At 36.3% G+C, this 27423-nt stretch overlaps 1 protein-coding gene across 1 annotated transcript in view; it reads right to left on the bottom strand.

The window, feature by feature from the left end:
* The window catches only part of cup, a 203027-nt gene that overhangs the window by 111458 nt on the left and 64146 nt on the right, over nucleotides 1-27423 (bottom strand). Inside the window, exon 5 of the mRNA XM_067765374.1 lies at nucleotides 4693-5572. Coding sequence (XP_067621475.1) covers nucleotides 4693-5572 — 880 coding nt within the window. The remainder of the gene's footprint in view (nucleotides 1-4692; nucleotides 5573-27423) is intronic.

Below are 27423 nucleotides of genomic sequence, written 5' to 3'. Positions count from 1 at the left end.
AAATTGATTTTGCTAGATTATTACCTGAAACTCAACCAACATTAGGGGAAACCCCAAAAATTGAAATTTTTAATAAAACCTCACAAAGTGAAAGCAACAAAATGTCACAAACAATAGTCCAATTTTTATAGACTGCTTCATCAGTTTTGCCAGAATTGATGGTAAGGCTGAAAACTTGAATAGCTTTTTTAATGCTTTGGATATCTTAGAACAAATTAAGGATACCCGTGAAGCTGTAGCGGTTTCGATGATAAAAACCAAGCTGAAAGGAACAGCCAGAAACCTAATAAGCACTGAAAGCTCAATTGAGGCAATAAAACAAAAATTAAAAACAGCAATTAAAGGTGAATCAGTTGAAGGTTTGGCAGCAAAACTCCTGAATATCCAACAGCGCAGTAAAACTGCAAATCAATACACTGCTGAAATTGAAAAGCTCACAAAATCATTGGAAGGAGCATACATATCTGACGGACAAACACCAGAGTTAGCAACCAAGTATGCTACACAATCAGCTGTGAAAGCTATGTGTAAAAACTGCTCCAACGATAAAGTAAAAACAATGATTCAAGCTGGAACGTTCACAACAATGAACGATGCCATATCAAAATTTACTAACAGTTGCACAGAAGTAACTGGAAATACAAATTCAATATTACATATTCGCCAACAAAATCAGTTCCGAGGTAACTTTCGCAGGAGTTACCAAAACAATAATTATAGAGGAAATTATAGACGTTCTTTCAATACCTATAACAATAATAATAATAACAGACAAAATAACCAAAGATCTGGTCGAAATTTCGGATCGCGAGGAAATAACCGCAACAACAGGAAAGGCAACAAACTCCACCTCAATAAATAAAAAAATATATATTTTCAATTTACACCTTAATAGCTGCATATCTTCCAGAACAACTCTGAATGATTCCATATCAACCCTCCTAATCGATACCATAATAAAAAAGGGTTAAATTGACAGTAATGTCACGATAAATAATTCTCAAAAAACATTGTAAGAGGAATTGGTCAAGGGATAACAATCACTATTGGCACGGTTAAAGCGGACTTAAAAGATGATTATCTATTAATTAGACACAAATTTCACGCAGTAGAAGACAATTTCCCAATCCCAAGCGGTGGAATATTAGGATTAGATTTCATTAAAAAATATAATTACATTTTAGATTATCAAACAGAAGGTGACACTCTAATATTGAGACCATATGACTACCCAGAAAACATAATAATTCAGATGACTAACAAACCAACAATCTAATTAAAGATGACATAATAGAACCTTCAATTTCAGAATTCAATAGTCCAATTTTATTAGTACCAAAAAAATCACTCCCGAATAACCAAGAAAAAATATTGAGAATGGTTTTAGATTACAGACAGGTAAATAAAAAATTAACCGCATATAAATTCCCTTTACCAAGAATTGATGACATACTAGATCAATTAGGAAGAGCTAAATATTTTTCATGCTTAGATTTAATGTCTGGATTTCACCAGATTGATTGAACTCAGCGAAGAGTGAAGAGATATCACATCCTTTAGAGCAGATAATGGTACTTATCGTTTTAAAAGATTACCGTATGGCCTTAAAGTAGCACCGAACTCATTCCTAAGAATGATGACATTAGCATTTGCAGGCTTAAAACCTTCACAAACATTCCTATACATGGACGATTTAGTCGTATTAGGATGCTCCGAAAATCATATGATTAAAAATTTACGAGATGTTTTCGCAACTTGTAGAAAATATAATTTAAAATTACATCCTGATAAATGTTTATTTTTCAACCAAGAAGTAACTTACCTGGTCATAAATGCACAAGCAAAGGAGTTTTGCCAGATCCCAATAAATTCGAAATTGTAAAAATTACCCAACACCTAAAAACGCGGATGAGGCGAAAAGATTCGTCGCATTTTGTAATTATTACAGAACATTTATTCCAAATTTTGCAGAATATTCTAGAATAGTAACAAGACTTTGCAAGAAAAATGTAGTTTTCGACTGGACAGAGGATTGTAAAAAATCCTTTGACTATTTGAAAGCTGCGTTAATAAGCCCTAATATCCTACAATATCCCGGCTTCAATAAACAATTTTGTATAATAACTGACGCAAATGGATATGTTCGCGGAGCAGTGCTAAGCCAAGAGTATGAAGGAAAACAATTGCCTATGCATCAAAATCATTTACTAAAGGAGAAATTAATAAAGCAACAATTGAGAAAGAATTAGCGGCCATTCATTAGACCATACATTTACGTTAGAAAATTTTTGGTAAAAACAGACCACAAACCCTTAACATTTTTATTTTCGATGAAAAATCCGTCATCGAAGTTAACTCGAATCAGAATAGATCTGGAAGAATATTTCGAGGTGTATATCGCAGGTTAAGAAAACTATGTAGCCGACGCATTATCACGTATAGATATTAAAGACCTTAAACAAATATCGGTAGAAGCGAGTAAAATATTAAAAATTACGACTAGATCGGAAACTAACAAAAATCATAACAATAAACATTCCAATAGTAAAAATGAAGAAATAAAAAGTCACAAAGAGAACCCAATAATATTTGAAGTGCCAAATAAATGTGAAGTAAAGAGACTAGTCCAGCTCGTTTTCGATCCTCCGAAATTACGTTTCAGAAAAGGAAAGAAAATTTGTAGCGAAATTAATATAAAAAATCTAATTGTTGAGGCGAAGATTGACTTAGGTCAATTCTTTGCCAGGCTTATGAAAGATGCCGACAATTTAGGAATTAGAAAAATACAGTTGTCCTTAGGAGACAAATTGTTTAAAGATAATTATACCCGGGTAGACACATTTAAAGAAATTGGTACCAAAGTTCTCAAAAATCTAATTATAGCATTAACCCCAGAAGTTATGCATGTCACAAATAATGAAAAAATTTAAGAAATTCTTCACAAATTTCATAACGATCCTGTTTTTGGTGGCCACCCAGGAATAAATCGCATGACAAATAAAATAAAACAAAAATACTATTGGAAAGGAATGAAAAATGATATCAGAAAACACATCAAAAAATGCGCTCATTGTAATAAAAATAAAATAATTAAAAATTTGAAAGAGCCTATGATTAAACCCGAAACGCCCACAAAAGCGTTCGAAACAATACAAATAGATATGATAGGCCCTCCTTTCAGATCGGAAAATGGAAATGAATATGCAGTTACTATAGTATGTGACTTGACTACGTATTTGGTTGCAATACCAATGCCCAGCAACCACGCAAAAACAATAGCCAAAGCGAATTGCATGAAGACAATTATAACAGATATGGGAAGCGAATATAAAAATTGCTTATTTGAAGAATTATGCAAGCTTCTAAAAATAAACCATAAAACGTCAACACCTTACCACCATCAAACTTTAGGCACAGTTGAACGTAGTCATAGAACATTCAATGAATATGTACGTTCCTACATATACATTGAAAAAAATGATTGGGATGAATATCTTAAATATTTTGCGAATTGTTACAATACATCTACAGTTCATAATTATTGTCCATACGATTTAGTATTTGCCAAAAAACCCCAGACTTACGAATTTTTAAGAGAAAATACAGTAAGCCCATTATACAATTACGACAAAGAAATTAAGTATAGGTTACAAATAGCGCAAGATAGAGCATATAAATTAGTAAAACAGGCTAAGGAAAAACAAAGAATTAGTTATGATAGGAAAACGCAATATAAAGAAATAAATTTAGGAGATTTAGTGTTACTAGTAGTAGGTATAAAGGACCCTTTAGAGTAGTAAATATCGATGAAAACAATAATTTTACATTAATTCCCTATAAGGTAGAAAATATCGATAAATATAATTATGTTACTATAATTCCATATAGAGAAGAAAAGATCGATAAAAACAATGTAGAAACTAGAAACATAGAAAACATAAATCAAAATAATAAAAATAAGAAAATTGTAATACATAAAAATAGACTTAAACTCATAGAATAAGAGCACTTTAATTTTATAAACACAAAGAAAATGTTTATTGTATGCAAAAGAAAAATACAATAATAAAACAAAACAAAAGAGAAAAACAAATGTAAACTATTCTTTGGAAATCAAGCTAAATAAAATACTGACACAAAAAAAAACCCAACAAGCAAAGTAAGCACAAACCGATTCAAAATCAATAGCCTAACTTGAGTAGCCATAAATAATTCGTGTACAAAATTATATATGTTTACTCTTTCAAAGGCATACGGTGTAGCATTCACCATTAAGTTATTCACTCATTTGTACAAACATATATTTCAACCCGTTTTGGAATGTCTTAAAGTGCACTGACAATTTTGTTAGCTGACCTAATTATGTGAAAACTTTATAGCTTAAAAGGACATAAAACGGAAATGTGAAGCTTCTCAAGGCCAAAATAATGACATATCAATTTTAAAAATCGGACGTAAAATAACCAAGTTACAACGAAAAAACCTTTTCGGCTGTATTTCGAAGGATCAAAAAAAAAATTTAAAAGAAGTTTTCCGAAACCCTCTCAACATAATGTTTAAATTTAGGGGCGGAAATTAGCAACTTTTTTTCGACCCAGTCTAATGTATTTACTATATATAGTAAGGTTATTTTTCAGTTCTAAACTTTCTCCTAACTAAAAATTTATTATGTAATTCTTTAACAAGACTCACCCTTTGCTAATCCCAATAACAGATATTGCGCTTCAGGTCTAGCTAGAATTGCTTTCATCTGCAAGTTTGCTAACAAAAGTTGTTGCTGCTGATATTGTTGCTGTTTGATAAAATTCGCAATATTTTCATTGCAATATTGAGTTTGTGTTTGCTGCTTATTTATTGCTGAACTTTGTTCATCGCCTTTTCCACTAACTTTTGGTGTTTGTGTGATTGACTGTTTATTTTGTAAAAGTTTCATGTTGTTGTTTTGCATTTGTCCCAGCAGCTGTGTGAAATTGTTGGAATGTTGTACCAAATTACTCTTCATATTTGTTTCAGGTATATTATTATCCTGATTATTTTTATAACTGGAGTATTTATATTTGCTATTATATTTATTATCCATATTCATCATATTATTAGTATTATTTTTGTGGTGTGTTAGAGTGCATTCAGAAGTTAAAGAATTACGACGCCATTTAGCTTCCAACTCGTCCACCTTGGGCATTTCGTTAAAGTTTGAATTATCATTTGAATTAACTTTGTTATATTGATGTTGATGTTCAATGGACTGCTGTTTTTGAGTATTCAAGGCCTGCTTGAAAAACTCATTTAAAGATGATGAAGAATTTTTTTCATATGATTTTTTGCCGCCTGCCGCAAAGAATGGTATGAATCTAGAACTACTATTGGGATTATGATGTTCATTACTTTCTGTGCTGCCAATGCCACCACCATACTGGCGTTGTTGTTGTTGATGATGGTGCTTTGTTGAGCTGCCTAAAAATTGATCGTAAATAGATTTGCGCTCAACCTGCGTGGTTACACGTTCTTGGAGGCATCTCTGGTTTACTCTATCGGATATGGTTTTACTTAAAGTAGTACTTTTCGAGGCAACCTGAAATGCAGAAGTGGATGAATGCAATAACATTACAATTAAAGTTGCATTTTTTAGTAACGTTAATGAAATTTCCTTAAAAAAAAATGCAAACACACTATATATGTACATATCCCGTAGAAAAAATGCAAAAAAACACAAGTAAGGGCGGGACTGTCTTCGGCTGTGCTGAAGACTTCATACCTTTCATGAATGGGGCTGAACAATAATCTTATCCCGTTCGCAATCTCCAAATAATCGGATGTATAAGATAAGAAATATATAGTGAACAGATGTACATACCTAAACGATTTTTAAGATAAATATAAAATAAAAAAGTGGCAAAAAACCCCCTTATCTGAACGATCGTTGTATGGGATATATATTATATATAGCTCCGATCGAAATGATTTTTACAGGAAATCTTCTATGATATATTAGAATATATATCACCAAGTTTCACGTTTTTATATTGGAAACTCGGGGAGTAATGGCCAAAAATCTTTCTATCTGAACGATCGGTTGTATGGGATAGGTATATACTATATACATATAGCTCCGATCAAAGTGATTTTTTCAGGAAATCTATGATATATTAGAACAAATATCACCAAGTTTAACGTTTTTATATTGAAAATTAAGGGAGAAATGGCTAAAAATCTTTCTATCTGAACGAGCGGTTGTATGGGATATATATTATATATAGCTCCGATCGAAATGATTTTTTCATGAAATCTTCTATGATATTGTTACGAATATTAGCAAAAACTAAGGGGTGCTGCTATCTCTAAGCCGATGCTAAGCAGTGACGTGAATTCACATCCATAGATCAATCATTATGGATCTACATAAACGAAACAATAATTGCGTCTACACATATGTACCATGTACGTATACGAGCAGCGGAGAGTCAATGAACAAACACATGCAAGTTAACAGTATACTTCCCACAGTGCCCTTATGGTAATCATAAACAAATATTCCATTTCTCAAGCCACTGGCATTTCAGTAAGCAGACTAAACAAATATTGTATTTCTCAAGCCACTGGCATTTCAGTAAGCAGACTAAACAAAGATTATATTTCTCAAGCCACTGGCATTTCAGTAAGCAGACTAAACACATATTATATTTCTCAAGCCACTGGCATTTCATTGAATAAACATTCCATTTCTCACGCATCGGTTTTCAAGGGAAAATCCGATGCAACGCGTATATTGTAAATATTGAATTAAGTTATAAATAAGAGCAATTGTGGAAAATAAAGGCAGTTTGGATTATGAGTTTGGTGTCAATGTTACATTCTGTAACTAACCATACAAAATTCTTATTATTTTTTAAAAACACCTCCTAAAGTAGGAGGACGATAATTGGCGCCCGGCGTGTGGGGCACGCGTTTTAAAAAATAAGTATCGTCAAAGGAAGAGAAAAAACAAAAAAACACAAAAGTTAAACAACAAAGTTTGTTTAAATAAGTATCGTCAAAGGACGAGAAAGAACAAAAAAAAAAAACCCAAAAGTTAAACAACAAAATTTTTTAAATAAGTATCGTCAAAGGACGAGAAAGAACAAAAAAAATACAAAAGTTAAACAACAAAATTTTTACATAAGTATCGTCACTGGACGAGAAAGAACCAAAAACACAAAAGTAAAACAACAAAAAATTGTTTTCAAAACTTTAACTAACTACCATTGTGAACTTATACAAATGGTTTGAAGAAAAAACATTAACAATAGTAAACAGCTTCAATCATCTGTTGAATCGCTGTTCGAATACTTAAATCATTTAATGTGAAGTTCGTGGGTTGAAATTTGAAAATTGACAAGAAAAATACAAGTGAGCAGCTAACAGCAAAATAAGTCCATGGAGAAATAAATTTAATAAAGTGTGCAAAAAGAAAAACAAATTTAAAAATCTAATTCTTGAATTGCTCGTATCACAACAACAACAACAAAACAAACATACAACCATAACGTTAAATAAGAGGAAGAAGTAAATGAGAGGAGAAGAGCAGTTCAAAAAGGAGCAGAGGAAAAAAAAGAAGCTGTATATAAATTTGATGTTACAGGACCAGTGAGAGCAGCAGTACGCCAGTAAAGTAAGATTAATTTTTATGCTATTTAGTGACTAAAGATTCATTCTTGTACTTACGCTATTTAAAAAAAAAAAAAAACAATTACTAAAAATATTTAAGTGTGGATTTGTTGATACAAGTATTTAGAAGTATGTCGTTAGAAAGTGAAAATGAAGCCCTAGTGGTTAGGTTAATAGCCGAGACTAACGCTTCATTAAAATTAGAGGTAGCGGAATTGCGCAGGCAAATCGAGGGGATGACTCAGGCAGCTACTATTGCGGAGTACAAGCCTGAGATCATCAACCAGCAAATAAAGTGCGAGGAGTCTTTAGAGATAATAAAGTCTTTGCCCGAATTCACGGGAATGCAAAATAAATATGTTAGTTGGAGGGAATCCGCTAATAACACAATGAGTTTATACGTTAGAGGCAGCCGTAGGTATTTCGCTGCACTAACTATATTAAGAAATAAGATTACCTAGGAAGCCAATGATTTGCTATCAAATCATGGGGACAGTGCTAAATTTTGATGCCATTTTGGCACGATTAGATTTCGCATACGCCGACAAGAGGCCAGCCCACATTATTGAACAAGAGATGAGCATTTTGAGACAAGGCTATAATTCAATAATTGATTATTATAATAAGGTTAACGAGAAATTAACGTTGTTGATAAATAAAACGATCATGACCTACGGTACTGACAGTTCAGTAACTAGGGAACTTAATGCCAAGAATAGGCGAGATGCTTTACGCATATTTATAACCGGATTGAATGGGAATTTATCAAATATCCTGTTTTCATTGTCACCAAGTGATCTGCCGAACGCTTTGGCAAAGGCCCAAGAATTGGAGTCTAACAATATGCGAGCAAATTTTGCTTTACAGTTCGGTAGGCCGACCCATTTTTCGCCTTCGGCAAATAATGGGCAAAATAATTATAACCATAGAAGAAACTTCAATAATAATCTGAGGTTTGCACAAGAACAGCCTCAAAGAAATTTCGACCAAAGAATTGAAAGGGTGCAACCACGACCGATCCCAATGGATGTTGATTCCAGCATCAGGGTACAAAATCGGCCGCAGCTAAAACCTGCTTATAATTACCAAAGTAATAACAATCAAAGTGGTAATATAGAAAAAATACCACATGGAAGCACGCAGCAGACCGTGCAACCACCCAATAAGGCATTGCGTGTTAATAATATAAATGAGGATCATTTTTTAGATCAAAAAAGAGTTAAAACAATTAACCGCTATTCAATAATACGTTACTATCATTTTATAACTTTTTCGGTAAATAGCAAATGGAAGCACGCAGCAGACCGTGCAACCACCCAATAAGGCATTGCGTGTTAATAATATAAATGAGGATCATTTTTTAGATCAAAAAAGAGTTAAAACAATTAACCGCTATTCAATAATACGTTACTATCATTTTATAACTTTTTCGGTAAATAGCAAATTTTTTATGAAATTGAAAATTTAGAAGCAGATTTGCTGATCGGATATAAGTTCTTGAGAGATAAAAACGCGGTAATTAATCTTGAAAAGAGGAGGTTGATAATAAATAACGATAAAGAAGCAGAAATATTTAGCTTGGGAAGTGAATCCGAGCGACAGGAAAATTTAGAAAATGAAAATACTTTGGGAGCAAGGACTTCTAAAGTGCCAGCCGATGGTAATACCGGCAAAAGAAAGGAAGATAAAGAGGAAAACACTCGGGACAAAGAAATCCTGAGACGCCAGCCGAAGAGAATTCCGGCAAGTTTTAAAATAAAACACGTTAATAAAAATAATTTGAATATAAAAAATTCGGGAGAAGATCCTGAAAAGCCAGTCGTTGAATTATCCGACAAGATAAATAGTGAAAAGGGAGCGGTGAATACAATTACTTTGGAGGAAGAATCCTTTGAAGCACCAGCCGATGTATGTTCCAGCAATGCAGAAGATAATTACAAACCCTGTAGTAGAAAAGGGTCAAATAAATTTATTGTTATGGAAAAGGAAATAATAGCGGAAATTAAGAAAATTCATTCTGAAATAGATATGAATTTACCATTTAGGACAGATGTTAGAGCAGAGATTCGTACTACGACTAATACTCCGGTTTGGAGTAAGCAGTATCAATATCCGCTAGGTGCAAATAGCTTTGTTAATGAGGAGATCAGGGTTTTGTTACAAGATGGTGTGGTTCGTCCAAGTAAAAGCCCATACAATTCACCCATCTGGGGTGTACCAAAAAAAGGCATAAATGAAGATGGTACACAAAAGTTGAGGATGGTTGTGGACTTCAAAAAATTAAATGAAGTAACAGTTTCGGATAAATATCCAATTCCAGACAGCAATGTCATACTGTCTAATTTGGGGGGTTTTAAATACTTTTCTACAATTGACCTTGAGTCGGGATTTCATCAAATTTTGATGAAGGATAGTGATGTGGAAAAGACAGCATTTTCAGTTAATAACGGCAAGTATGAGTTTCTAAGAATGCCTTTTGGACCGAAAAACGCACCTGGTATTTTTCAAAGAGCTATGGATAACGTTCTTAGATGATATCATTGTGTTTTTCAAAACATTTACGGAGCACACGGAGCATTTAAAGACGGTTGTTGATACGTTGAAGAAAGCAAATATGAAAATTTCATTGGAAAAATCGAAATTTTACAGAAAGGAAGTAGAATTTTTAGGGTATATTGTAGCTAACAATATTATTAAAACCGATCCGGAAAAGATTGAAACGATTTCGAGGTATCCATTACCTAAAACAGTGAGACAACTTCGTAGTTTTCTGGGGATGACAGGTTATTATAGAAAATTTATTAAAGATTATGCAGCGATAGCGAAACCATTGACGAAGCATTTATCAGGGAAAAATGGCAATGTGTCACAGCACATGTCTAAAAAAATTGATGTTAGATTAGAACAAGACGCAATTATGGCTTTTGAAAAGTTAAAGAAATTACTTGCAAACCAAGTCGAACTAACTCAGCCGGATTTTACAAAAAAATTTATATTGGCAACAGATGCCTCAAATGACGCATTGGGAGGAGTATTAAGTCAGGAAGGAAAGCCCATTACTTTTATATCGAAAACATTGAATTCCACAGAAAGAAATTATGCGACAAACGAAAAGGAGCTTAATGCCATAGGTTGGGCATTAAAAACTTTAAGAAATTACCTTTACGGGGTATCAGATCTGGAGATTCACACAGATCATCAGCCATTATCTTTTTCGGTTTCTCCAAGAAACCCTAATGTTAAAATGAAAAGATGGCACACTATAAACGAGGAATATGCTCCAAAAATAATTTATAAGCCAGGTAAAGTTAATATAGTAGCGGATGCGTTATCTGGGCAATATTTAAATCAGGTATCTGATGACTCATCGGATCGTGCTACGCAGCATTCTGCGGAAAGCTCAGATAATGTGGAAATTCCGGAGACAAAAAAACCTTTGAATCAGTTTAAACAGCAGATATTGCTGAGTAAAGGACGTTTTACCATACATGAGTCAGTGATAAACTTTGGTAGGACAAGACATCTTATTGAATACGATACGGTGGAAAATTTGATAACAATTTTAAAGAAATTTATAGATTAACTGAAACAATAAGAAGCTTAAATGGAGACGAATATGTTAAATTACTTGTAAAACGAAGAAATGAATTTTTAATGTCGGAATTACAAAATCTCGTTAATACTATAGTAATGGCAAAAGTAGGAATTTTCAATCCAGTAATTGAAAAAATAGAGAAGATAACCGAAAATGAGCAGGGACGACTGTCTATATCAGATATAATAGACGTATCTACTTTTAAAATATTGCAAAATGAAGATGTAATAGTTATTTACATAAAATATCCAAAAATTATATTTGACTGTAAATTGTTTGAAGTAAGGCCAATTGCCCAAATAGATGGTAAGCTATTAATTGCAAAAGAAATTGCAAAATGTAACGACAAATATGTTAATGTTGAAAATTGTAAAAAAGAATTGATAAATACCTATTGTAAAATTAATAATACAAATAGTTGCTTGTCAGATATTTTAACTGGAGATAAAGCTAAATGTAAAAAAATTAAAGAAGGCAATAAACAAATAGATGAAATAAAACAGGGTGCTATATTAGTTTCAGGGAAGCATATTATCAATAATCAGGAATTAGATGGAATTTATTTAGTTACATTTGAAAATCAAACAAATATTGATAATGTTACATATGAAAATATAGATTCAAAAATATGGCAGTATGTCAGGAATAGTAAAGTAAGTAATTTTTGAAATTGTAGATTACATTGAGTCAAAAGACTATAATTTGAAATTTGAAAACATTAATTTGATCAACTATGTAAGAAATGAAATACAATCACATCCTGTATATTGGATTGTCATTGTATTAACATGTATTATAATCATTCAAGGTTCGAATCGAGCTCAAGGCCAGAACAATAATTTTTTTTTCTAATGATAATTATTGTTATTTTTTAATTTTTCTAAATTTGAAAAATTTTATTTTGTTTTTGGAATAATAAGTAGAAAATTTTTCAGACAACCTGCCATAGCTGCGCAGATAGATCCATTTCGAAGGGTGCTAAGCCTTCATCATCAGTACGATTTAGGCATGCTGCGCTAACCATTTAGCTATGCAGCGGTGGTTTGTTTGACTGGCAAATTTGCTACTTCTATTCCTTTTTACCAACTATATTTATTCAGTGTTGCGCCATCTGGTGCAAATCACTGATAATGCTGGATTTTTGTTTATTGTTGTTTGACATTCCCAAGTTCTCATGGTTTATTAAGAATTGTTTTTGTTTTTATCGGCCTATTGATAAATCATTCAACGTTCGAATCGAGCTCAAGGCCAGAACAATAATTTTTTTCTAATGATAATTATTGTTATTTTTTAATTTTTCTAAATTTGAAAAATTGTATTTTGTTTTTGGAATAGGCCAAAAAAAAGGAATAGAAGTAGCAAATTTGCCAGTCAAACAAACCACCGCTGCATAGCTAAATGGTTAGCGCAGCATGCCTAAAGCGTACTGATGATGAAGGCTTAGCACCCTTCGAAATGGATCTATCTGCGCAGCTATGGCAGGTTGTCTGAAAAATTTTCTACTTACTATTCCAAAAACAAAATACAATTTTTCAAATTTAGAAAAATAAAAAATAACAATAATTATCATTAGAAAAAAATTATTGTTCTGGCCTTGAGCTCGATTCGAACCTTGAATGATTTATCAATAGGCCGATAAAAACAAAAACATGTATTATAATTATAATATATATATTTTTTAAGATCAACAAAGTGGTTGAGAGATGGAAAACAAATAGACAGTCAATAAAACAAGAGGACATTTTTAATGAATTAACCGTTAAAATTAATCAACTTACAAACAAAATTACAGAATCGGGGCGATTCTTTTAAAGAAAGGGGGGAGTTAACAGTACACTTCCCACAGTGCCCTTATGGCAATCATAAACAAATATTCCATTTCTCAAGCCACTGGCATTTCAGTAAACAGACTAAACAAAGATTATATTTCTCAAGCCACTGGCATTTCAGTAAGCAGACTAAACAAATATTATATTTCTCAAGCCACTGGCATTTCATTGAATAAACATTCCATTTCTCACGCATCGGTTTTCAAGGGCAAATCCGATGCAACGCTTATATTGTAAATATTGAATTAAGTTATAAATAAGAACAATTGTGGAAAATAAAGGCAGTTTGGATTCTGAGTTTGGTGTCAATGTTACATTCTGTAACTATCCATACAAAATTCTTCTTATTTTTTAAAAACCCCTCCTAAAGTAGGAGGGCGATAATTTGCATATATCTGAGATACTCCTATAAGTATGCAATGAGAAAAACTATAAAATTGTGCAATTGTAGTTACAGCTGAGAAGTTTGAGAGCTGCTGGACTAGTAGATTCTGGAAGCGCCTAGAAGATGCGAAGGTTGAAATCGAAGAGTATAAAAGGCGGCAATTGTAGATGCGCTGGAATTCAGTTTGATTTGAGTTGTCAAGCAGTTTCGACTAAGACGCTATCTAGCGAGCAAGAGCAGTATTATTTTGAATAGTAGAGTTTCATTTGAGCTATCAATCAGTTTGGTTATTAAGCAAGCTATTCGTTGCACAGTTTGAGTGTTATTGTGAAGTACTTTAATAGAGGCCATTTTGCATTATTACAAATTGGAGTTATTTATTCAACAGTTTAGTGATTCGAACTTAGCAGAGGATTGCAAATAAGAGGATTTGCAAGTAAATTCGTTACAATTGGTGTCAGAAGAGGAATTGTTGAATAAATTCCGAAGATTGGGAATACAACTTGGACATGGCAAAGTTGAGTGAATTAACGATCCAGCAACTGAAGGAGGAGTTGGAAGTCCGTGGATTGGCTACTTCTGGCGATAAATCCCAGCTACAAAAAGGACTAAGTGTAGCTATGGCATTTGAAGGAATCTACAATGCTGAGGAGTATGTCTTTCATTATGATAGCGACAGAACAACAACAAAAATGGAAGAAAAAAAACGAAACACCGCAGACAGTGACCCGCACAATATCTGTACAAACATCGACAATGGCATCTCAGCTGGAGTCACAGGAGGCACGCATTTAAGAAATGGCGTCGCAAATGTCATCTCAATTGGAAGAACAGAAGACATATATGCCATCTCACTGGAAGCGCAAGAGGCACGTATATCTGGAATGTCGAAAAAAATTTCGGAACAGGTGTCATCGCAGCTCTTTGCGAAACTGGAAGAGCAGGATGCAAACAATTTTACAACTCGAGGACAAAACTGATGCCGAGATAGAAGCGTTGAAAGGTCTTATGCAACAGTTACAACTAAATCGCCCAGCTGTTTCAGCAAGCAATCCAAAGGTAAAAACACCATCCTTTGACGATTCTGTTCCTTTCCAGGTGTTTAAGATTCAGTTTGAGAAGATCGTAGCAGTGAACAAATGGAGTGCTGAAGATAAAGTTGCTGCACTATTCGTGGCATTGAAAGGATCTGCTGCTGAAATCTTACAGACTATTCCTGAGGGAGAGCGGAACAACTACGAAAAATTGATGAGCGCTCTAGAGAGGCGATACGGAAGCGAACACAGGAAGCAGATACACCAAATAGAGTTGCAAAACCGCTACCAGAAAGCAAATGAGACATTGCAGGAGTTTCCTTCTGATATTGAAAGATTGGCTCATCTCGCAAATGCGGACGCACCCGTGGAATACACTGAAAGGGTAAAAATCCAGAGTTTCATAAATGGCATACGAGATGTGGAAACGAAGCGGGCTACATATGCGAATCCAAAACTAACATTTGCTGAAACGGTATCGCATGCACTGACTCAGGAAACAGCCTCACTTTTGAGTAAGCCAGAGTACAAAGCTCATCGCGTGGAAGTGGAAAGGCCAGACTGGGTAGACGCAATTTTGGAAGCATTGAAGGGTACGCAGCAGAAAAATAATGATGCAGTCAAATGCTTTAAGTGTGGAAAGCAGGGGCACATTGTGCGTTATTGCAACACCAACGCTAACAGTTCCAACAATGTGGGTGGCCGTAAACGCAAAGCTGGAGGAGATGAGCAAGAGCGAGTAAGAGGTAGAGATCGAGAGCTAGATCCAGCTATTGAATACCCTGTGATATCTGTGTCGCAAATTGGAAGGAAATCAAGCAGTCTTACCGTCAGAGGGAATGTGGATGGCAAGAAGCGTGTACTGACTGTAGATACGGGCGCATCTCTTTCCTTGATTCGAACTGATTTAGTCAACAGGAGAGTAAAACCGTTACCTGGAGCAAGGTTGCGTACGGTCACAGGCGAGTATAACCAAGTCCAGGGAGAAGTGATCTGTGAAGTCTTAATTAGGAAGGTCATGGTTTTACACAAATTCGTTGTGGCGGAGATCTTTGATGAAGTCATATTGGGCGTGGACTTCTTGGTTGACCATGACATCAAGATCGATATGCAGAAAAGGGTGATGCGTTACAAGAACCAGGATATACCACTTAACTTCAAGTTGGAGAAAGGGTTCAGTAGTAATCGAGTACTGGTGGAGAAGACTCGACAAAAACCACGGAAGTCAAAGACAAAGATTAATAGGTCGAATGGGCCAAATAAAGCAAAATCAAAAGTACCTGTGAGAGAAACACTGGCATTGACAAACCCTAAAAGACGCAGGAAAACGAAGCAACGAATTTCCGAGAAAGAATGCGAGGGTAGTTTAAAGCCGGAGCGCACTACTGTTGGAAACGTGGGAACGATACTGATTATGCGAAGCCAATCCGTCAAGCGCAAGCTCTACGAAGTAGTGCATTGGCCAAGCAACAGAGTGCGAGGGAACGATCCAGGATAATGAGTAGTAAGATGAAACACAGGTACGACAAGGAAAATAATTTGGAAGGTTTCCGGGAGGGAGATTTGGTACTTCTATACAACCCTCGCCGGCGGAAAGGTGTTCCATCCAAATATCGGTGCAGTTGGGAAGGCCCGTACAGAGTTGTGAAGACGATCGGTGATGTCATCTACCGCATACGAGCAATTGGGAAATCACGAAATAGAAGAGTGGTACATTTGGCGATGCTAGCAGTGTTTAGATCGAGAGATTTGTCTGATCGGGACGATCAGACTTAGGTGGAGGGCAGTGTTACGAATATTAGCAAAAACTAAGGGGTGCTGCTATCTCTAAGCCGATGCTAAGCAGTGACGTGAATTCACATCCATAGATCAATCATTATGTATCTACATAATAATTTTTTCACACAGACGGCTTATTGAATAATAAAGGCAGTTTTCTACATTAAGACGCTTATTGAGCTCAATCTTCCCTACAAAATTCGAATCTATAATTATTTCATTAGTAGCTAATCGAATGCCTAATGAAGTCAAAAGCACAATGCAACTCTGTTGGCAGCGTTCGCTTCCGTTTCCGTTTCGTAGTTTTAGGTGTGTTCAGTGCTTAAAAATGTCATTTGTCAAAGCAAATGTCATTGTCTGCATGGCGGAACGATACAAGGTGGCCGCATCGAACAGCTGATGATAACCTTTTCTATTTGATTTGATACATCAACTACCGGCGCAGTACGATTTTGACATTTGTCCATCGAATTTACAAGTACATGGAATTTTTTTTGTTTGTAGGTATGTCACCATGCTCCCACCTTGTATCGTTCCGCCATGATTGTCTGTCTCAACCTTCATACTAATCGAGCAGTTACTTCTGTGTGAAAGCAAAAAATTTACGATTTCATTAGCAGGTGAAATGAGATCATTAAGTTTCTGTGTGAAAACAGTATAAACGAAACAATAACTGCGTCTACACATATGTACCATGTACGTATACGAGCAGCGGAGAGTCAATGCACAAACACATGCATATATCTGAGATACTCCTATAAGTATGCAATGAGAATAACTATAAAATTCTGCAATTGTAGTTACAGCTGAGAAGTTTGAGAGCTGCTGGACTAGTAGATTCTGGAAGCGCCTAGAAGATGCGAAGGTTGAAATCAAAGAGTATAAAAGGCGGCAATTGTAGAGGCGCTGGAATTCAGTTTGATTTGAGTTGTCAAACAGTTTCGACTAAGACGCTATCTAGCGAGCGAGAGCAGTATTATTTTGAATAGTAGAGTTTCATTTGAGCTATCAATCAGTTTGGTTATTAAGCAAGATAGTCGTTGCACAGTTTGAGTGTTATTGTGAAGTACTTTAATAAAGGTCATTTTGCATTATTACAAATTGGAGTTATTTATTCAACAGTTTAGTGATTCGAACTTAGCAGAGGATTGCAAATAAGAGGATTTGCAAGTAAATTCGTTACAATATATTAGAATAAATATCACAAAGTTTAACGTTTTTATATTGGAAATTAAGGGAGAAATTGCCAAAAATCTTTCTATCTGAACGATCGGTTGTATGGGATATTACTATATATACCTCCGATCAAAGTGATTTTTTCAGGATATCTTCTATGATATATTAGAATATATATCACCGAGTTTCACGTTTATACTTTCTAAATTGCGGCAGGAATGACCAAAATCGTCCTATCTGAACGATCGGATGTATGGGAGATATGTATATGTTATAGTGGTCCGATCCTACCGGATCCGACAAATGTCTAATATAATACAAAAGTACATTCTTGTGCCAAATTTCATTAATATCTCAAAATTTGAGGGACTAGTTTGCGTTAAAACAGACAGACGGACGGACGGACAGACGGACATGACTATATCAACTCAGTTCGTCGCCCTGATCAATTCGGTATACTTAATGGTGAGTCTATCTTCTATATTTCTCAACGTTACAAACATCGGACCAAGGTTAATATACCATTTCATGTTCATGAAAGGTATAAAAAGAAAACTGCCACGAATTCATCATCAGGCAATTTCGTAATGTAATATTATTAATAATAAGTGTTGGATACAAATACAACTCTGCAAGTTATCATACTGTGACGAATATTAGCAACACTAAGGGATACTATCATTTTTAAGCCAATACTAAGCAGTCACTTGTATCTACATAAACAAATCAATCATTATGTCTACACATATGTACATACAGAAGCGGAGAGATACTCACAAAACTATGCAATCATCAGCAAAGTAATTCTCACACATACACATGCATATTCCTGAGATACTCACAAAAGTATGCAATCTTCAGCGAACTAGTAAATTCTAGAAGGAGAAACGCCTAGAATTATGCGAACGAGGAAACCGAAGAGTATAAAAGCAGCACAAGCTGAGGCATAAGCAATCAGTTTGATTTCACGCTATTGGTTGTGAAGTTAAGTGTTATTGTGAAGTACTTTCAAGTAGTCTAATAAAGGTGCAGTGAAATAACTCCCAAATGAAATAACTCCCATGAAATAACTCCTAATGAAATAAGTCCCAATAAAAATTAAATAACTCCAAACTTTAATAAATGAAATAACTCCCAAAGAAGGAAATGAAATAAGTCCCAATAAAAATGAAATAACTCCCAACTTTAATAAATGAAGGAAATGAAATAACTCCCAATATTTGCCAGTTATTTTATAATGAAACAACAAGTCCCAAAAAAATGAAATAACTCCCAAATGAAAGAAGTCCCAAGAAATGAAATAAATCCCAAATCAAGATTTGAAATGGTATCTTTATACTATATAATCAGTTACAATGAGATTTGAAAAATACAGCAAACTATTATGTACATATGTAAGTTACAATTACAAGAAAACATGAATAGTGTCGTCGAAGTAAACGTAATTTATTTAAAAAAATCGCATTTTTTTATGAAATTAACATAATTTATTAAAAGTAAAAAATAAAAGGAACAAGTCTGCGTAGAACACCTTTCTGCATAAGCGGCCTTTGGCCGCGCTTATAAAAAATAACCCTGGGCTACGCCATGCCAAGTCCGGGTGTGTGGTATAACCGTGGCTACTACCGGTTATTTTTTATAAGCGCGACGAAGGCCGCTTATGCAGAAAGGTGTTCTACGCAGAATTACTGTGCATCGCGCGATTTTTTATTCCAAATTTTCTATTTTTTGTAAAATAAATAAATAGAGTTGAATGAAAAAGGTCCATTTTCCTCGTTGGTACTATTTAAAAATTTTTCGTTGGAACAATTTAAAGCATCTGGTCCACCAAGCAAGCAGTGAATTAGATAAAATGGCTGTATGCTTGTGTTTGCGGAAAGTAAACAAATAAATCATTAAATTTTACAATAATACGCAAATTTAAACAAATGAAAATAGTTTATTGTGGTTTTATAAACATAATAAAGTGTACTTATGTATAAAATTCTTGTGAAAGTGTTCGTATGTAGATAAAAAGTGATAGTTATACCATGGTAACTTTAACTACTAATTACTAGTAAATTGTTAATAACAATTAAAAATTACTTACTGATTCTCGTTGGGGAACTCCCTGAGAACCTATGTGCAAAATTTCAAAGTTCAAACCCCTTTGGTTTACGAATAAAACCAATTGGTCCCTTAATGTATATAGTCGACCCATAGAAACTGCTAGAAGAACGTCAAAGTTTGATAAAATTGTATTTTTAAGAAAATGATATAACTCCCAACAAAACTGAAATAACTCCCAATCTCAAAAAATTATGAAATAACTCCCAAAGAAATTTTATTGGGGATTATTTCATTTGGGAGTTGTTTCATTATGAAAGCAAAAATTATGAAATAAGTCCCAATGAATTGGGAGCTATTTCATAATGAAATAAGTGCCAATTTGTATGGAAAATATTTGGGAGTTATTTAATTTTTTTGTTGGGAGTTATTGCATTTGCGAGTTATTTCACTGCACCGTCTAATAAAGACCATTTGTGCATTATTGCATATTGGAGTTATTTATTCAACAGTTTAGCGATTCGAATGTTAGCAGAAGATTTGGAATAAGCGGAATATCCCTAAATTCGTTACAATTGGTGTCAGAAGAGGAATTGTTGAATAAATTCCAGAGGACAACAAGGACATGGCAAAGTTAAGTGAATTAAGGATCCAGCAACTGAAAAATGAGTTGGAGAACCGTGGATTGAATACAACCGGCAATAAGATCGAACTTTAAGCACGGCTACGAGAGGTAATGGAGTTGGAAGGAATTAATGTGGACGAGTATGTCTTTTATCCTGATGTGGAAGACCCAGCGACTAAAATGGAGGAGAAGGTAGAGGCTCCGAATCCATTGGCAAGTGTTGACACTAACGCGATACTAGCAGTTTTGAAACAAATATCAACTGGAAGAACAAAAGATAAATATAACATCTCAACTGGCAGAACAGAAGACAAGTATAGCATCGCAACTGTAAGCACAGGAGGCACACATTTCAGAAATGTCGTCGCAAATGTCATTTCAACTGGAATCGCAGGAGAACCGTATAACAGCCAAGATTGAAGCACAGGAAACACAAATTTCATCACAGCTGGAAGAACAAAACACATATATGGCAACTCAACTGAAAGAACAAGAGACACGCATAACAGTACAACTAGAAGCACAAGAGGCGCGTATATCATCAAAACTCGAAACGCGCATGAACGAAAAAATAATGCAGTTTGAAGAAAAATTCGAGGCAGAGGAGGATGTTTTGAGAGGTCGTATACAGGAATTGCAAGTTAATCGCCCGGCTGCTTCAGCGCGTAATACGAAGGTAAAAACTCCATCTTTTGACGGTTCTGTTCCTTTCCAGGTCTTTAAGCTACAGTTCGAGAACACCGCAGCAGTGAACAACTGGAATGCTGAAGATAAAGTTACTGCAATGTTCCTGGCATTGAAAGGGCCTGCAGCTGAAATCTTGCAGACAATTCCAGTACGAACGGAAGAACTATGAAACGTTAATGAGCGCTCTAGAGAGGCGATACGGAAGCGAACACAGGAAACAGATATAACAAATAGAGTTGCAAAACCGCTACCAAAAAGCTAATGAGACTTTGCAGGAGTTTGCCTCGGATGTTGAAAGATTGGCTCAACTAGCAAATGCGGACGCACCCGTGGAATACACTGAAAGGGTAAAAATCCAGAGTTTTATAAATGGCATACGGGAGGTGGAAACAAAGCGAGCGACATATGCAAAGCCAAAACCCACATTCGCAGAAACGGTATCACATGCATTGACTCAGAAAACTGCCTCCCTATTGAGTAAACCAACATATAAGGCTCATCGTGTGGAAGTAGAAAACCTAGAGTGGGTAGACACAATTTTGGAAGCATTGAAGGGTACGCAGCAGAAGAATAATGATGCATTCAAATGTTTTAAGTGTGGAAAGTCAGGGCACATTGCACGTTATTGCAACACCAACCTAACACTTCCAACAAAGTGGGTGGTCGTAAACGCAGAGCTGAAGGAGATGAGCAAATCTCCAAGACCAATCAATCGTTAAACTGAAGCCAGTCAGCCGCAAGGGGCGACAGCTGGCTCCCTCAATTGAATGCCCCATAATCTCTATCTCACAAATTGGAAGAAGGTCAAACAATCTTACTATCGGAGGACATGTGGATGGAAAGGAACGTTTACTGACTGTAGATACGGGTGCATCTCATTCTATTATTCGAGCAGATTAAGTCAACAAGAAAATAAGACCATTGCATGGAGCAAGATTGCGTACAGCCACTGGAGAAGACACCACGGTTCTAGGAGAAGTATCATGTGAAGTCGCACTTAGGAACGTCACGGTAGTACACAATTTTATAGTTGCAGAGATTGTTGATGAATTCATAATTGGAGTGGACTTCTTAATCGACCAAGGCATCAAGATCGACATGCAAAGCAAGACGATGCGATATAAGAACATGGATGTGCCGCTTAATTTCGGCTACGAGAGAGACTGTAGCATTATGCATTACCCCTTTTTATGCCAATACATTTCAGCATGAGCATCATGACCTCCTTTGCGAATGCATTCTTATGCATATTTAAATACCGACCACACACAGTCATATTGCACTCATATTACAATGTTGACCCACATAAATTATGTTCACCCCAACACAGCGAGAGTTCAACGTCATATGAATGCCGACAACAACAAGCATATTCGTTTGCATTTTTTTGTAAACCCATGCTCAATGAGTCACACTGACCAGCACACTGCCGGTCAGAATGCCCGATCGCCAGTGTCTGTTTGTCAATGTGACGTCCTAAGAAATATTTGCTGACTTGGCACATATGGGCATCTAATGTCGGGTTGAAAGTCAATGCGGAGAAGACGGATATGGTCTTGTTTACAAAGAGGTACAAGGTCCCAAATTGGACCAGGCCTAAGTTAGGAGGGGTGACCTTACAGGAAAAACCTTGCACAAAATATTTAGGAATCATCCTAGACAGTAAGCTGTCATGGAAGCTCAACGTGGAGGAGAGGGTCAAGAAGGCCTCAACGGCACTCTATGCATGTAAAAGAATGCTGGGGTGTACGAGGGGCCTATCGCCCTCTCTTTGTCATTGGGTTTTTGCAGCGATTGTAAGCCCTGTTCTATACTATGGGGTTCTTGTTTGGTGGAAAGCCACACAAAAAACAACATACCTCAAAAAATTAGAGGCGGTATGCAGACTATCGATGCTTATCATTACGGGAGCCCTGAAAACAACCCCGACGGCTGCACTGTATGCCATTTTGCACATCCCACCTGTAGACCTAGTAGCAAAGAACAAAGCGTTAACGACCGCAACCAGGCTCGGTGCTTCGGGGCAGCTTGAGCGCCGACCATATGGCCATAGTAGTATAGCGTCATCAATCACAAGACGAACAGACTACATGATTCCCTATCTGCGCTTCGAGGGAGATCTTAAGGCCACAATAGAGGTGGACGGTTGGCGCAAGGGTGCGCAAATGGCGGACGAGGCGATACATGTGTACACCGATGGTTCCAAAGTAGTGGAAGGAGTAGGGTCTGCGGTATACTGCCCTGATCCGGAAATAAGCAGATCCTACAGGCTGCCGGATTACTGTAGCGTTTTCCAAGCGGAAATATTAGCCGTAACCAAAGCAGTAGAAACCGTGGAAGAGAATAGCTTAAGCTGCAACCGTGTTAACTTTTATATTGACGGTCAAGCAGCAATTAAGGCAATAATATCGCATAGCACATCATCTAAATGCGTGTTAGAGTGTAGGCAGTCTCTGGAGAGAATCGGGACAGGGAGAAGCATACATCTATATTGGGTCCCAGGGCATATGCGAATAGATGGGAATGAAAAAGCGGACGAACTAGCTAAAAAGGGCGCATCCCTTGAAGCTTGCTCCGTAGATGTCCCAATTAGATTGGGCGAGATTAAGCGAAAGCGAGAGGTGCACATGATCGACCAAGGGGGAAAGGCGTGGGTTCAAGCGCGGGGCTGTAAAGTGTCGAAGATTATGTGCAGGTCTTACAACCTTAAGACTAACAAAGTTGCTTCTATCATTAAAAAGGGAGGACTATAGATCCATGACGGTTATTCTGACTGGACACTGCCTTCTGGCGTCACATGGCTTTAAATTTGGCTTGGTCAGTGATAGCAGATGTAGGAAGTGCGGGTTGGAGGAGGAAACGATCGAGCACGTTCTGTGTTCGTGCCCTGCACTTGCCAGGCTAAGACTCCAGCTATTAGGAGTGATAAAGCTGTCAGATCTAAAAGCAGCAAGTGGCTTAAGTCCTAGGAAGCTTCTAGTATTTGCCAAGAGGACGGAGTTATTTTATAACATAGGTCCTGGTTTTTGATAGGGTTTTTCAGTTTGGTCGTTAAAACAAGCTTCTGGTAATACTACGGACTCAATCAGTCTATGTGAGGTCCTGATGGACCGGCCAGTTCAACCTACCTACCTGGCACATATGAAATAGAATGTAGTTATTTCTAGTATGTAAGTATGTATATAATATTTGTAATAGTATTGTAAGACCGTTTACTATAAAAGAGAAAGTATTTCAGTAATAAAGATAATCATATTCTGACGCTCAACCTAAGTGTTTAATTTCAATACATATGGAAACGGTGCAAGATTACAGCAGTAAGCGAGTGCTGGTGTCAGCAAATACCACCAAAATCAGACGGTCATCTGGGCAAAGGTTGATGGAGATTGTGGGACAAACAAATTGTGGGTTGTCGAAGCAGAAAACAAATCAACACTGAACGTACTTGTAGGAAAAACCCTGGCTATAACAAAACAAGATGGACGTATCCCGTGGCGTCATCGAACCATCAGCTAGTCCATGGAACTCACCGGTAGTACTTGTAAAGAAGGATGGAAAATGAGGTTTTGCGTGGACTACCGAAAGTTGAATGACATTACGAAAAAGGATAGCTACCCATTGCCAAGAATTGACGACACTCTGGACTCGCTCTCTGGTACGAAATGGTTTTCCATACTGGACTTGAAAAGCGGCTACTGGCAAGTTGAGGTGAAGGAGGAAGACAAAGAGAAAACAGCCTTCAGTGTCAGTGATGGTCTTTGGCAATTTACAGTGATACCTTTTGGACTATGTAATGCACCAGCTACTATTGAAAGACTCATGGATCAGGTACTGAAAGGACTACATTGGAAAACATGCTTAGTGTACCTAGACGACATCATCGTATTGGGAAAGAACTTCGAAGAACATCTGAAGAACTTGGAGGAGGTTTTCCAAAGAATAGCTGGTACTGGTCTGAAACTTAGTTGCAAAAAGTGTCCTCTGTTCAAGAAGCAAGTTAGTTACTTGGGTCGTAAAGTAACGACGGAGGGCATCTGCACCGCGAATGCAAAGATAGTAGTAGTGAAGGAATGGCCAAGACCACAGAATCTGCATGAATTGAGAAGTTTCATGCACATAATACCGGCGATTTGTACAAGCGTAGCCCATAGCCTCCAAGAGCTAACAAGAAACAAGTAAGGAAGGCTAAGTTCGGGTGTAACCGAACACTACATACTCAGCTGAGAGCTTTGGAGATAAAATAAGGGAAAATCACCATTTAGCAAAATGAACCTAGGGTAACCCTGGAATGTGTTTGTATGACATGTGTATCAAATGAAAGGTGTTAATGATTATTTAAAACGTAGTGGGCCTTAGTTCTATAGGTGGACGCCTTTTCGAGATATCGTAATAAGGGTGGACCAGGGGGGACTCTAGAATGTGTTTGTACGATATGGGTATCAAATTAAAAGTATTAATGAGGGTTTTAAAAGGGAGTAGCCCTTAGTTGTATATGTGAAGGCGTTTTCGAGATATCGACCAAAATGTGGACCAGGGTGACCCAGAACATCTTCTGTCGGGTACCGCTAATTTATTTATATATGACATACCACGAACAGTATTCCTGCCAAGATTCCAAGGGCTTTTGATTTCGCCCTGCAGAACTTTTTCATTTTCTTCTTCTTAATGTGGTAGGTGTCACACCCATTTTACAAAGTTTTTTCTAAAGTTATATTTTGCGTCAATAAACCAATCCAATTACCATGTTTCATCTCTTTTTTCATATTTGGTACAGAATTTGGCATTTTTTTCATTTTTCGTAATTTTCGATATCGGAAAAGTGGGCGTGGTTATAGTTGGATTTCGGCCAGATACCAAGATAAAGTGACTTCAGATAAGTACGAGAACTAAGTTTAGTTAATATATATCATTTTTTACGCAAGTTATCGTGTTAAAGTCCGAGCGGAAGGACAGACGGTCGACTGTGTATAAAAACTGGGCGTGGCTTCAACCGATTTCGCCCATTTTCACAGAAAACAGTTATGGTCATAGAATCTATGGCCCTACCAAATTTCACAAGGACCGGTAAATTTTTGTTCGACTTATGGCATTAAAAGTATTCTAGACGAATTAAATGAAAAAGGGCGGAGTTACGCCCATTTTGAAATTTTCTTTTATCTTTGTATTTTGTTGCACCATATCATTACTGGAGTCGAATGTTGACATAATTTACTTATATACTGTAAAGATATAAACTTTTTTTTTTTAATTTGACTTAAAAAAAAAATTTTTTTGAAAAGTGGGCAGGGTCGTTCTCCGATTTTTCTAATTTTTATTAAGCATACATACTGTAAAGATATTAAATTTTTTCTTAAAATTTGACTTTAAACAATTTTTTTTTTAAAGTGGGCGTGTTCGTCATCCGATTTCGCTAATTTTTATTTAGCACACATATAGTAATAGGAGTAACGTGCCTACCAAATTTCATCATGATATCTTCAACGGCTGCCAAATTACAGCTTACAAAACTTTTAAATTACCTTCTTTTAAAAGTAGGCGGTGCCACGCCCATTGTCCAAAATTTTTCTAATTTTATATTTTGCGTCATAAGGTCAACGCACCTACCAACTTTCATCGCTTTATCCGTCCTTGGTAATGAATCGCACTTTTTCGGTTTTTCGAAATTTTCGATATCAAAAAATGGGGCGTGGTTATAGTCCGATTTCGTTCATTTTAAATAGATTTGAGATGAGTGCCCAACAACTTACATACCAAATTTCATTAAGATACTTCAAAATTTACTCAAGTTATTGTGTTTACGGACGGACGGACGGACGGACATGGCTAAATGAATTTCTTTTTTCGCGCAGATATATTGATATATCTCGATTAGTTTATACCGTCACGGGGTACCGTTATGCGAAAAAAATTAACATACTCTGTGGGCTCTGCTCAGCTGAGTATAAAAATAAAGCTTTTGAATGGAAGAAGGAGCAAGAAGTAGCTTTCCAGACATTGAAAGGGCGTTTGTGCACTGCCCCAATGTTGGCATATCCGATTCCAGGAACAACGTTTATTCTAGATACAGATGAGAGCGGATATGCTATAGGAGGCGTTTTGTCACAACTGGTTGATGGAGAGGAGAAGGTAGTTGCATATTACAGCCGTTCAATTGGAAAACCAGAGAGGAACTACTGCGTTACACGGAGAGAGCTGTTGGCACGGTGGATCGGACGGATACAAAGCTATGACTTTTCCATTGAGCATCGGAAAGGTAGTACCCATTGGAATGCCGATGCAATGTTACGAAGACCATGTAGTTTGGAATGCAAGCACTATTCAAAGGCAGAGGCTAAATAAGACATTATAGATGTCCGGATAATGACTATAACGTGCACGGATGAATGGGACAAGGAACAACTAAGGAAGTGTCAGCTATAAGATACAGATCTGTCACATGTTATGCAAGGGCTCGAACGAAACTAAAGACCAAAGAGAGATGTCAGCAGAGAGTCGCATTGCGAAGTCATATTGGGCACAGTGCAACAGTTTAGAATAGATATCCGGTTGCTTGCATCGAGTATGGGAGAGTGAGGACGGCCAATGCAAGAAGAAACAGTGGAACAGTTTAGAATTGATATCCG

The sequence above is a fragment of the Eurosta solidaginis genome, chromosome 2 (assembly GCF_040869045.1).
Source record: "Eurosta solidaginis isolate ZX-2024a chromosome 2, ASM4086904v1, whole genome shotgun sequence".
Classification (NCBI taxonomy): domain Eukaryota; kingdom Metazoa; phylum Arthropoda; class Insecta; order Diptera; family Tephritidae; genus Eurosta; species Eurosta solidaginis.
Note: the sequence above shows the minus strand (reverse complement) of the source record. Positions and strands in the feature narration are given on the sequence as shown.